This window comes from Phragmites australis, chromosome 16, assembly GCF_958298935.1.
Source record: "Phragmites australis chromosome 16, lpPhrAust1.1, whole genome shotgun sequence".
Lineage (NCBI taxonomy): Eukaryota > Viridiplantae > Streptophyta > Magnoliopsida > Poales > Poaceae > Phragmites > Phragmites australis.
In genome coordinates this window covers 8,981,559-8,993,344 of record NC_084936.1, presented here as the reverse complement: position 1 = coordinate 8,993,344, position 11,786 = coordinate 8,981,559, and the positions used below count along the sequence as shown (strand labels likewise).

At 37.9% G+C, this 11,786-nt stretch overlaps 1 protein-coding gene across 1 annotated transcript; it reads left to right on the top strand.

Annotated features, from left to right (window-relative positions):
* Positions 1-4,780: 4,780 nt before the first annotated feature.
* Positions 4,781-10,596, top strand: LOC133895928 (putative glucose-6-phosphate 1-epimerase). Its single transcript, XM_062336456.1, has 9 exons — positions 4,781-5,052; positions 6,602-6,676; positions 7,082-7,138; positions 7,221-7,381; positions 7,482-7,622; positions 8,502-8,604; positions 8,682-8,781; positions 8,883-9,122; positions 9,929-10,596. The coding sequence occupies exons 1-8, from the start codon at positions 4,936-4,938 to the stop codon at positions 9,092-9,094; spliced, it is 966 nt and encodes a 321-aa protein (XP_062192440.1). The 5' UTR covers positions 4,781-4,935; the 3' UTR covers positions 9,095-9,122; positions 9,929-10,596.
* The last annotated feature ends 1,190 nt before the right edge of the window (positions 10,597-11,786 follow it).

Genomic DNA, 11,786 nt, shown 5'->3' with positions numbered 1-11,786 from the left:
GGTGAGCACAAGGGGTAGAGGCGACCGCAGTTGCGACGGTGACCATCACTCCACTTTGACCGCTACTACCCCTCGAGAGCGGCTTCTTGAGATATGAAATGAAGTGAGATAAGGCGCGGATGAGGGAAACGGGCTCGATTTATAGAAGAATTGTCATTGTCAGTTTGGAATACGAGCCAACAGTGATAATAATTAACATTGCCGGTTCGTCTTTACTCAATTATTGCTCCGTCAGTGAGAATATGAACCAGCAATGATAAATCTTATCACTATCTGGTTGGAATACGAGTGGCAAAGATAAGTATTATCACTACCTATTTGTGTTGGCTCAATTATTATTCTGTCGGTTAGCTTTTGAACCGATAGTGAAGTATCACTGCCGGTTTATAGCTAGAACCGGCACTATCGGTTATTTTTAAACCAGCATTAAAAGGGGAGCAGGGATGACCCTTTCTATAGTAGTGCAACCAAACAGAAACTTAGCTTAGCCTGTTCAAACAAATACAACCAACTAAGCACTTTTCTTTTTAACAAATATGACTCCGCTCAGCCAACTTATATGATGCAGGTCTATGAAACCTAGTTCGGGAAACCAAATACACGCTAGAGGACCGGTGATGCTAGGACAGTTGAACTATTGCCAACAAGTGTTAAGGATGGGCGGGAAAAGAGGGAGTGATGACGGGAAGCAGTAGTGCCTCAATGTGTCGATATCACTGCTAACTTTCAGTTCAATTCAAAGCCATTCTCAGCCCAAACACTACCTTTCCTATAGGCCCAAGCCTTGGAAGCTAGCCGACAGATGCTTTGCTAATTTTCTTCTACGTTCTTCTCTTGATTTCTAGCCCTGATATGCTGATTCTCATCTGAAAGAAGTTTCTCAAAGTTCAAGTTATTGAAAAATTATTTGAGGTCAACTATGTCACAAGAAAGATTAAATAGTTTGGTTATATGCTGCATTAAGAAGAATGTCTTGGACAATATTAATCTCGATACTATCCTAAATGTTGCATCAAGAAATACCTGAAAGAGTTATTTTTTATGAGAGACAATGAATGTTTGTGGTCTCCTCTTTTGCGAAGTGGTGTCAATAGAGTCGTCCGAGTCTGGTTTTTATTCAAGGTAATCATATTAGTTTCATTTTACTGCTCTTTTAGTATTTCTATTGTATTATTGACATTGTTCTTTAGTGAGCGAGAACTAAGAACATGGCGTTGGAAGTTGACTCTGATTATTTGATTTATGTTATCAATGTTCATTTTTTTCATCATCAATGGATGAATTATTTAAAAAGTGTACTTTGCAAGTAAAAAATATATATAGCCTTTAAGGCCCATGGTATCAAGTTCGTCCAAGGACCTCGAAACTGTAGGGCCGGCCTGATGACAGCGCACAAACTGCTGCTTCGTTTGATATGATGTATAAAAGGACCTTTAGATCATATTTCTTTCCATATATAATAATATATCTATAATTCAAGCTAAGAAATTGTGTTGGACGTACGGTGCATATAAGTCCTACGTACAACCAGCACGCGGGCTGGAAGTCAATGGGAGTCCAGTGGGTCCCACATCCCAACTTGGTGGGAGCCACCATGCACCGTCCATCTTTCCTAGCCCGGCTACCATCCAAATGCTTGCAGTGGATTCTTTCCCTGTCCACCTTTTCCCATGCGCTTCCAAAGTTCCATGGGAATCCAAGGCCAACCACAACACCTCCAATTCAACATCTACGCTCCCTTTACTTTTGAGCTCGAACGTACAACAATAATTGTGGGGTTTGGATTAATAAAAAGGCAAAATTGTAAGGGTTTATACACAATGAGCTCCCCAAAATCCCAAATCTTTTGTCCTCCAGCACGAGAGGTACATCGAAAACCGAAAGTAGTGGAGCCTCCCACCACTTCATTGCACAAATTATGCATGATAGCTTAATCATGGGTCACAATTTTTTTGACAAATTTGTGTCATATTTTAAAATTGACCTTTGCTTAAAATATTCTTTTCTAATAAAAAACTGAACCGTAAGATGAAGTCATGGCAATATCGTCTCCTGGGATTTCACCTATATTCTGCACAGATTCTCCCTATTTTGTTTCCCCTTCTTGAATTGTGGATAGATGAGGCTGAAGTCTCACCCCTAGTCCAGACCTGCCTACCGAATCTGCAAGTGTAGACTAGGCGGCTAGGAATATTTGGCAATTAACGATATTATATTATGATGGGATGTAGATTACAATATCTTACCTTATCTAAAATCTAAAGATGCCTTTATTTTTAGCCTCTTTTAAGAAAAGGAAATGAAGAAGATAAAAAGTTTACGACGTAACCCCTCTGGTCATAAACGCTTGACGCTTTAACCAAAATTTGATCAAATTTTTAAAACTTTAAAAACTTTGACCCTCAATAACTCCAAAATATTTAGTTTAGAAACATAAAAATTATACGTGTAGATTTATCTTGAAAAATACTTTTATAATATTATATTTTTATTATATATTACAATTATACTCTAATAGAAAAGGATAGTCAAAATTGCACGTCAAAAACTATAAAAATAAAAAACATCATGTATTTTTTGACAAAGAGGCAGCGCTCCAGCTTTGGCAGCAGGCTCATTCTAATATAAAGATGATTGCCGAATAACCATACCAACTAAATTTTGTTTAGCATTTCATATTTTGGGTTCACGTTAGCTTTTGATACCGAGTCTGCACTATCCAACACTAGCAGAGATATTGATAATTATGCGATCAATGTGTAGTGTGTTGTGTGAGTGAAGGGGGAGAAAGCAAACGTTGTGCCGGTGATGACACATCAGGATTGAGGCCTTCTAACGAATTGATAAATGCATTGGACTCTTCTGATTTGAATATCGCTAATGTGAGAGGTCAAGTCTATGACAATGGTTCTAATATGAGGAAAAACACCAAGATATTCAGAAACGTTTGCTTGAAATTAATCCAAGAGCATTATATATGTCATGTGCATGTCATAGTCTAAATCTCACTCTTTGTGATATGGTGAAATCTTGCAGCAAAGCTATTTCATTCTTTAGTGTTATACAGTAGATATATGCATTATTTTTATGTTCTACTAAAAGGTGAAAGATTTTGCTTGATAATATTTCAAAACTAACTGCTAAATCTTTATCTAATACTCGTTTGGAGAGTCAAATAAAAAGTGTGCAAGCTATCAGGTACCAAACTCTCCAAATAAGATCAGCTTTGTTGTAACTGGAGAGATCTTCTATTGATGATCCAAAAGCAGTGAGTGATGCTCAATCTTTGGTAACTGCACTTGAGAATTTTGAATTTTTAGTTGGTATGGTTATTTGGCATAACGTTTTATTTTCTTTAAATATGATGAGCAAGAAGTTGGAGTCTAAGATTCTGTGCATGGATTTCTGTGCATGGATGCTACTCTCAAACAAATCGAAGAGTTCATCTCATTTTTTAAGAGGTACCAAAATGATGGCTTCACTTCGAGTATTGATATTGCAAAAGCCATTGCATCTGAATTGGATATAGAGCCAAAATTTCCTACAAAACGTCAAGGTAAAAGAAAGAAGCATTTTGATGAAAAAATAACCAAAATGAAGAAACACAGTTAGCTATGAAATCTTTCAGAATTAATTACTTTATAATCATGATTGATGGTGCAATTGTTCCATTAACTACTCAATTTGAGCAGTTGAATGCATTTGAAAATCTGTTTGGCTTCTTATTCAACTCAAAAAATCTAAAGTCCTGGGATGATACTGATTTACGGAAATATTGCACTACTTTTGTAGAAGCTTTTTCTCATAATAACTCATCTGATGTTGAGTTAAATGATTTTTTATATGAATTAAAAGTGTTGCAAGTAATTTCGCCAGATGATTTGATGTCAACACCTGATATTCTTCAGTTCGTTATAGTTGCAGATTGCCATCCAAATATCTTTGTTGCCTATCAGATCCTTTTAACTGTACTTGTGACTGTAGCCTCAGCTAAAATAAGTTTATCAAAATTTAAATTACTGAAAAACTATTTGAGGTCAACCATGTCACAGGAAAGATTAAATGGTTTGGCTATGTGTGCTACTTTGAGAAAAATGTATTGGACAACATTGATTTTAATATTGTTCTTAATGATTTTGCACCAAGAAATGCTCGAAGAAGTTGTTTTTTATAAGAGACATTGATGTTTGTCCTCTCCTCTTTTGTGAAGCATTGTCAATAGAGTTGTTGGAGTTTGGTTCTTATTTGAGATAATCATACTAGTTTTATTTTATTGTTCTTTTAGTTTTTCTATTGTAGTATCGATATTATTCATGGAGAATTAAAAATATATTAAAAGTTAACTATTACTTAGTTACTATTTAGTTTATTATGTTAATAATATTTATTTATGTCAACTTAGAGGATAAATAATTTATAAACTATATAAGTGAAAAAAATATTTAGTTTTAAGAACTTATAGTATTGAGTTCGTCCTTAAAACCCTCAAAACTCTAGAGTCACCCTGCTCCTGATTTAAGAATGAGATGGTTTTATGGCAGTTGCCAATACCGTGTGAATTTGCAAACGAGGCTTCACCTGATGGAAAATACAGATTGAGATCTTTGCCTAAGATTTTTTTATTTTCGAGTTACTCTCCATGGAAAAACAATTTCAAAAAGAATGGAGAGACAAACACCTTATTTACAGGTAGCCCCCTGAACCCACTCGAATTCCAAACAACCCCTCACCCTGCACCTTTCTTCTTCTTCTTCTCCGTCGCGTCGCTTATAAGTACCCCTCCCTCGTTTCCTTCCCATTTGCTCTCCCATTAATTTCCTCCTCTTCGGCTCCCTTTCTCCACCAAATAAACCCCCGAAAAGGAGGAGAGAGGCGAGCCCCGGAGGAAGCTAGGGTTAGGGTTCCCGCTCCGCCGTCGCTTGGGCGAGTGGCGAGATGGCTGCCCCTGCCGGCGCCCCCTCCCCCTCCCCGTCGCCGTTCCTGGAGTTCGTCAAGGGCCCCTCCGGCCTCGAGAAGGTCCTGCTCCGCGGCGCGCGCAACTGCTCTGCCGAGGTACCCGATTCGGCCTCCCCCACCTCCTGCTCCTCTCTCTCGTTGTGTGTGTGTGCGCGCGTGTGAACTTTGTTGGGGTGCGTGGGCGCGGGGTTGCGATTCGTTTGGATTTGGGTGCCGTTTGCGCAGATCCGGCGTGAATTCCGCTGATCCGCGCGGGGTTTGAGCGGAATTGATGAGGTTTTCGGTGTTCGGGTGTGCGATTTCGTCTGTTTTTGTCCCGTTTTGATAAGATCATTTTTGGCGCATTGCATGATCCGAGTATCACGGACTTGGAATTCTCGGCTTCAGGTTTTCTCGCAGTTTTAACCGTTTGACATTGCGCTTCGGAAGCACAGTATAGCGCGGGAAGGTCTTGTTGTGATGGTTAGTGACGCTGCGCGTGATCAAAGTAGGTAGCGCCCTCTGCTGTTTCACAGCAATCATTGGGTTTTGTAGGTTGTGGTCCAAGTGATGCGGTATGATTTGTAGGTTGTGGCGATGTGGCTGTGAAAGACTTGTTTAGTTATAACACCCCTGTTTGTATCAGTGATGTAATTCGTGAAATAAGCACTCTCTGCAGTCTGTTCTGTCGTAGGATGCTTGATGCTGAGGTTGGATTTTTGTTCGATTGTATGTTTGGTAGCCAGGGGGAATCCTATTCTTGTTTGAATGATTCTGGATGTATCCTTTGCTCGTTTGTATGTTTGGTATCCAGGGGCAATCCTATTCTTGTTTGAATGATTTTGGATGTATCCTCTTTGTTTGTATCTTAACAGTTTGTTCCTTGTGCCCTTCATTTACTACAGCTAGTTCTCAGAAGAAGGTAATGCCAAGTAGTGGGAGATTTGATTTCATCATGCTAATTAGTGGAGCTTCCAGTCCTGCCCATCTCTTTTGAGTTTTGATACGAGAGTGGTCAAATTTTATTAACTGATGGTAGTTTGTATCTCCTTCAGCACATCATCTGTACCGTTACATGCTGGGTTTTTCCACGTAGATGCTTATATGACACTTCCCACTCTGTGTCAGCTTAATCAAATTGTCCATCCATGCAGTACTTCATTGACAGAATTAATCACATATTTTGTTGTCGTTTGTCAACAAACTATTTTTTTCTGAATCTTCTATGTTCCAGATGTGACATAGTCTATGATTTCTAATTGTTCACCCGTGTTGTACTTTATTGGTGGAAGTACTCACATATGTTGTTGGGTTGAGAAACTAATTTTCTGAATCTTGTATATTTCAGATGTAACATAGTTTATAATTCAACTTCTGAACCCTGTAAAATTAGCATCATAGACTAGTTGTTTATATGCTTAGTTAAATTGACTAAGACAAAGCTATATGATCTGTCTATGGTATGAACTTTATTTTCAATATATATTGCAAAAGGGTGATAGGCAACAGCGAGTAACTACTCCAGTCATTGTGTACAACATGTAACTGGTGCTAGCCTACTATTTGAGTAACATCCGCATCCAGTTTTTTTATTGTTACTACTTCCTTTTTGATCTGACTGTAGTAACTCTACATAAATAAATCTCTTACTGTGTATTCTTCTAAGGTCTGTCTTTATGGAGGTCAAGTAACTTCTTGGAAGAATGACCATGGGGAAGAGTTGCTTTTTGTCAGCAGCAAGGTACACAATCCTTTCTATGGTCGTAGATGACATCATTGGTCAGTACTTGTATGAATAAAATTGTACAGGTGCATGTGTCGTATAAACATCATAATCTGTTTAAGCCATCCTGCTCCTACCACATGTCTTGTTAACATCTTATTTTGTGGCCTGTCATTGTCATGTCATGTTCCTGCCACATATTTAATGCATGAATATTTGAGTTATAGCGGTATTTTTCTGCCTCATATTTGAACATGATTAACTTCTTTATCCTATTAAAGTTTGAACCAGACAATTTGTTTGCTTCATTAGCTTTAGTGTTAGTTTTGCTATGTATTGCTACCGCAATGTGAAATGTATGTTCATATTTATATGACATCATTACTGCCTCATGAAGTTTGAAAAGAAATTAATATTTTGCAGGCTATTTTCAAACCTCCAAAGGCCATTCGTGGTGGTATACCCATTTGTTTTCCCCAAGTATGGTAACTTTCATCTGTAATGACTTTATTCATCTTCAAAGATTGCCTGCTTCTCACCAAAATGCACCCTATTAATGCAGTTTGGAACACATGGAAATCTTGAACAACATGGATTTGCAAGGAATCGATTTTGGACTATTGATAAAAATCCACCTCCTTTACCAGTAAACCCTGCTATTAAAGCTTTTGTTGATCTGATTCTGAAGCCTTCCGAAGAGGATTTGAAGATCTGGCCTCACAGGTTTGTTTCACATCACAGGGTGATCATTTGTTTTTTGTCCCTTAATGTCATATATAGCATGCATACCTCATTGTACTCACAACCTATTTCATGTTTACAGTTTTGAGTTTCGCTTGAGAGTTGCTCTTGGACCTGCTGGAGATTTGAGTCTGACATCTCGAATCAGGAATACTAACACTGATGGAAGACCTTTCTCTTTTACATTTGCATACCGCACATACTTCTCTGTCTCTGACATAAGGTATTTGCTTGGTGTTTTTCATTTTCCTTTGTTCTCAGCTTTATTTTTAAATATTTTGTTTACTTATGAACTTTTCCATTTCCTGCTTTAGCATTGGAAGTTTGGAATGTTAATTTGTGCATGATCTTTGTGGTGTAAATCATGTTTTGTACATGTCAGGTAAATGTATTCCATGGATCCATGAGTGTTTCCATCTGTATTGGATGGAAGCCTGTTAGATGCCAACATTATTCCTATGAGGAGTTTAGACAAGACGGATATATCTTTGTTTGGCTCTGATAGTGTAAATATACTTTGTTAGAGGATTGCATTGTGTTCTTGCATTGCACATGTTCCCATATATGAGTATGGGTTGTTCGAAAAATTTTGTCCTGCGTGAAAATAGTTGTAACAAACCAAGTCTCTGCTAATGTAATTCACCTTGAAAAGCAAGGTTCTGCTTGGTTTAGAGATGCATATCATATTAATTTGTGATATAGTACTACTCGTAACCTTGGTTAGTGCATGAAAAACAATGGTTTAAAATCAAACTATAGATTAGTTTCATTACGAGTCAGAATTACTGCAAGTTCCATTTTACATCACGACACATTTCCATTCATTTGGGGTGCTAAATTCTCCACATCAGTGCTACAGCAGACAAAAAAAGAGGATTATGTTAGTGTACCCACAAAGTGAGTGGATTTGAGGAATAATTTTCTAGTAACTTTAAATTAATTTGCAGGTTAAAATGCTAGTGTGCCTAGTTAATATGATTGCTTTGATAACAGTGTTGTTTTTACTAATGTTATGGTAGGAAATTATTTTCATGGATGTTTCTATCTGAGGCTGCTTGCAGTGGTTATCTTATTTCTTACCGGACCTTAATGTTTTGATCAGTGAGGTGCGTGTTGAAGGGCTGGAAACAATGGACTACCTTGACAATTTGAAGGCGAAGGAGCGTTTCACAGAGCAAGGGGATGCTATTGTATTTGAATCAGAAGTAAGCATATTAGGTGATGTTAAATATCTAATATTTTACACTACTTACCGGGCTGTTTTTGACTATTCATTTTCAAGGTTGATAAAGTATATCTTGCCGCACCCCCAAAAATTGCAATCATTGATCATGAGAAGAAGAGGACATTTGTCTTGACAAAAGAAGGGCTTCCAGATGCTGGTAAGCATGATTTATGGCAAATATTTTTATGTGGAACCTATTCAGTATTGTTGCTGCTTAGTGCATCATTCTCTTCTTTGTTATTGTGCTGTCTTACGTAGTTGTTTGGAATCCTTGGGATAAGAAGGCAAAAGCTATGCAAGATTTTGGGGATGGAGAGTACAAGTACATGCTGTGCGTGGAGCCTGCAGCTGTTGAGAAGCCTATTACCCTGAAGCCTGGTGAAGAGTGGAAAGGAAGACTGGTGCTCTCAGCTGTTCCTTCCAGTTACTGTAGCGGGCAGTTAGATCCATTAAAGGTCCTTCATGGTTGAGAATCCTTACTTCCTGCGTCTTGTACAGGTGATGTTTTACTCTTGCTATGTGATTAGCTGGATGCATTCCATATGCTGAAAGTTCTGCTCTTATGAATTCCACTTGCCACCTGTTAGATTATGTTTTGTTGATTAGAGGTAGACATTATTAGGACTACTTGGTGCATGTGAATCTTATTTATTACCCATATTATTATTATTATTATTATTATTATTATACTTGGTGCATGATAAGGCCAAATACAATTTGAGTTGAAGTTTGGCGTGACCCCTATAAGAGTTAAGTTGCACACAGAGATGATCACACTGCATTATTTAATGTGTAAAAGCTCAGTTAAAATTTAGTAGTTTGGAAAAGTCGGATAGCAACATTTTTGGTTGTGAAAAAAAGTTTGTTTGGCTTTGGAACAATAAGCTTAGTGGTGCCTGAATATTTGGTTTTGGCATGAGGTGTACAGCAGCCTTTTTGAGATGGTGCTTCTTGCCTAACTCATCCAACAACAAATCTCCGTGGTATTTGACTGCTTAAGCTCGAAAGGACCTGAGAACTAAGGCTAGTCAGTTGGTTTTATAACTTGTAGATTGTAGTGCCCAAAAATTGTGTGAGCACCTAAATATCTATTTGGAATAGAACCATTTATGTATAGGCCTAGGGAAACCAATGAACTGCAAATACTGTTGATTGCATATGTTATGAACTGTAAATTGCATGTATCAGGTGTCAATCATGTCATGAAATGCTCTCCTTTGAATGGTCAATACTTGTTACTGCTTGAATTCTTGATGTTGCAACATCCTCCTTTCTGATCTATGTGGCTGGTTTGCTCTCTGCAGGAGAACTTCATTGCCCTTACTATTTGATGTTGGGCTGGCGTCAACGCCGCTTCGACCTTTCTTCTGTCACCATTTTCATCCTCCATATTTCTGTCTTTTTTTTGTATCTAGAATTGTGTGGTAGGTTTCTTCCGAATAACAGACCGTGCCGGCTGCTTTTGGACAAATACTAGCATCCGTGCTGTAGTTTCATGACTCGTCGGGCCATACTGAGAGATTATTGCCGTGCCGTGAAAATTCCTTACCGTTTGTTTGGTGCTGCCTTTACTGTTGATATGTAGCTGTGTTGGGAGCTGGGTACTCAACTTGCTTGTGGAAGACGGCATGGAGTAGAATCGTTTCTGGCTGTTCATGTCTTGACTCAGGATTTGATCGTGTTTTATGCTGCTGTTAGCACTATGAATATTCGTGAGAACAATTGTCTGAGTGATTTTCTGGGACAAAATTACCGCATCAGTTTGAGGAATTGCTCTGTTCCTCGCAAATTTCATGTTAGAAGATTTTCGACGGTGGTGGGTTGGGTTGTCGCAGGGGCGATAAGATAAGTTAGTGTGTGGTTCTTGAGACCGGTAGCCGAGGACTGTTATTTCATATATATCTATGCTTGTTTACTTAGAAGTGGTGCTGGTCCAATGGTACCAGCGAACAAGTGGCTATTTTCTTCCTTTTTTGTTTCTGGTGAGCCATGGAAGCGATTTGTGTTTTGGGCTCGGAACAATCTGCGGCTGCAATGGAGAGGACAGCCCGTGTCAGGAAATCACCAGCTGCGAGCCTGCTACTGCTGCCCACACGATACACTAAGCGAGCGACTACTTCTCGGCTGTTGCTATCGCATCGTGTTTTCTCATGCAAGCACTCGTCTTACCTTCTGGCTCGTTGCATATGGATTTCATTCTCTCTGGGCACCGAAGTTTTAACTCTGCCAACCAAGCTTCGAAGTTCGGAACACAACCCACTTTGAATTGAAACAGACAACTATAAACTCCCGAATGCAATCCGAATTACAGCTTTGAACAAATAAATCGTAAATGTCACATTTTAGCACGAAAAACAAATCACTTTGAACTAAAGCAAATTTAGACTTTGACGACGTAGCTATGCCCCTTTAAGTCGAATTTCAACTAAAAAACATATATTTCACCCTTATTAAGGTTTTGAGAAAGGAAACAAACATCAGAGGGAGGGACAAATGAGAAAAAACAGACGTCGAAACATGAGAAGTGTTGGAGGAGGACAAATGAGGACACGTACCCATTGTGAAAGTTTATTGAGAATAGAGACAGAGAGAGTGAAAAATTTTGTATTGATTTAATGAATTGTATATATATATATATATATATATATATATATATATATATATATATATATATATATATATATATATGATGAAGGTGTATCATTGAAGAGATATATCTATCTTCAATAGTAAAAGGGTCTGAAGTCTTTTCACCAAAGGACATGTCCCTTCGGTGAAGACATCTATTTGCTAATTGGTCATTAACTGTAATCAAATTTTAACACTCTCCCTTAATCAATTGTCTTATTGTAAATTTTCTGTTGAAGACTCCTCTAAAATCCTGTGAGAAAAAAGAGGAAAAAAATAATATATTGATATACCATTAAAACTCCTTTAAAATCCAATGAAAAATGTAAGGAGAGAATATGTTTCTATTACCTTATGTTATACTCATTTAGAATATCAAGTAATCACATAGAAGGTAATCACCAAATTAGTGTAGACCTCTAATTTAGTGATTTAACCTTTTGACAGTAGTCACAAATATGGTGTAGACTATATAGAAGTGGTATAACACTTTGACGTTAGTCACCAAAAAATGATGTAGACAACATAGTAGTA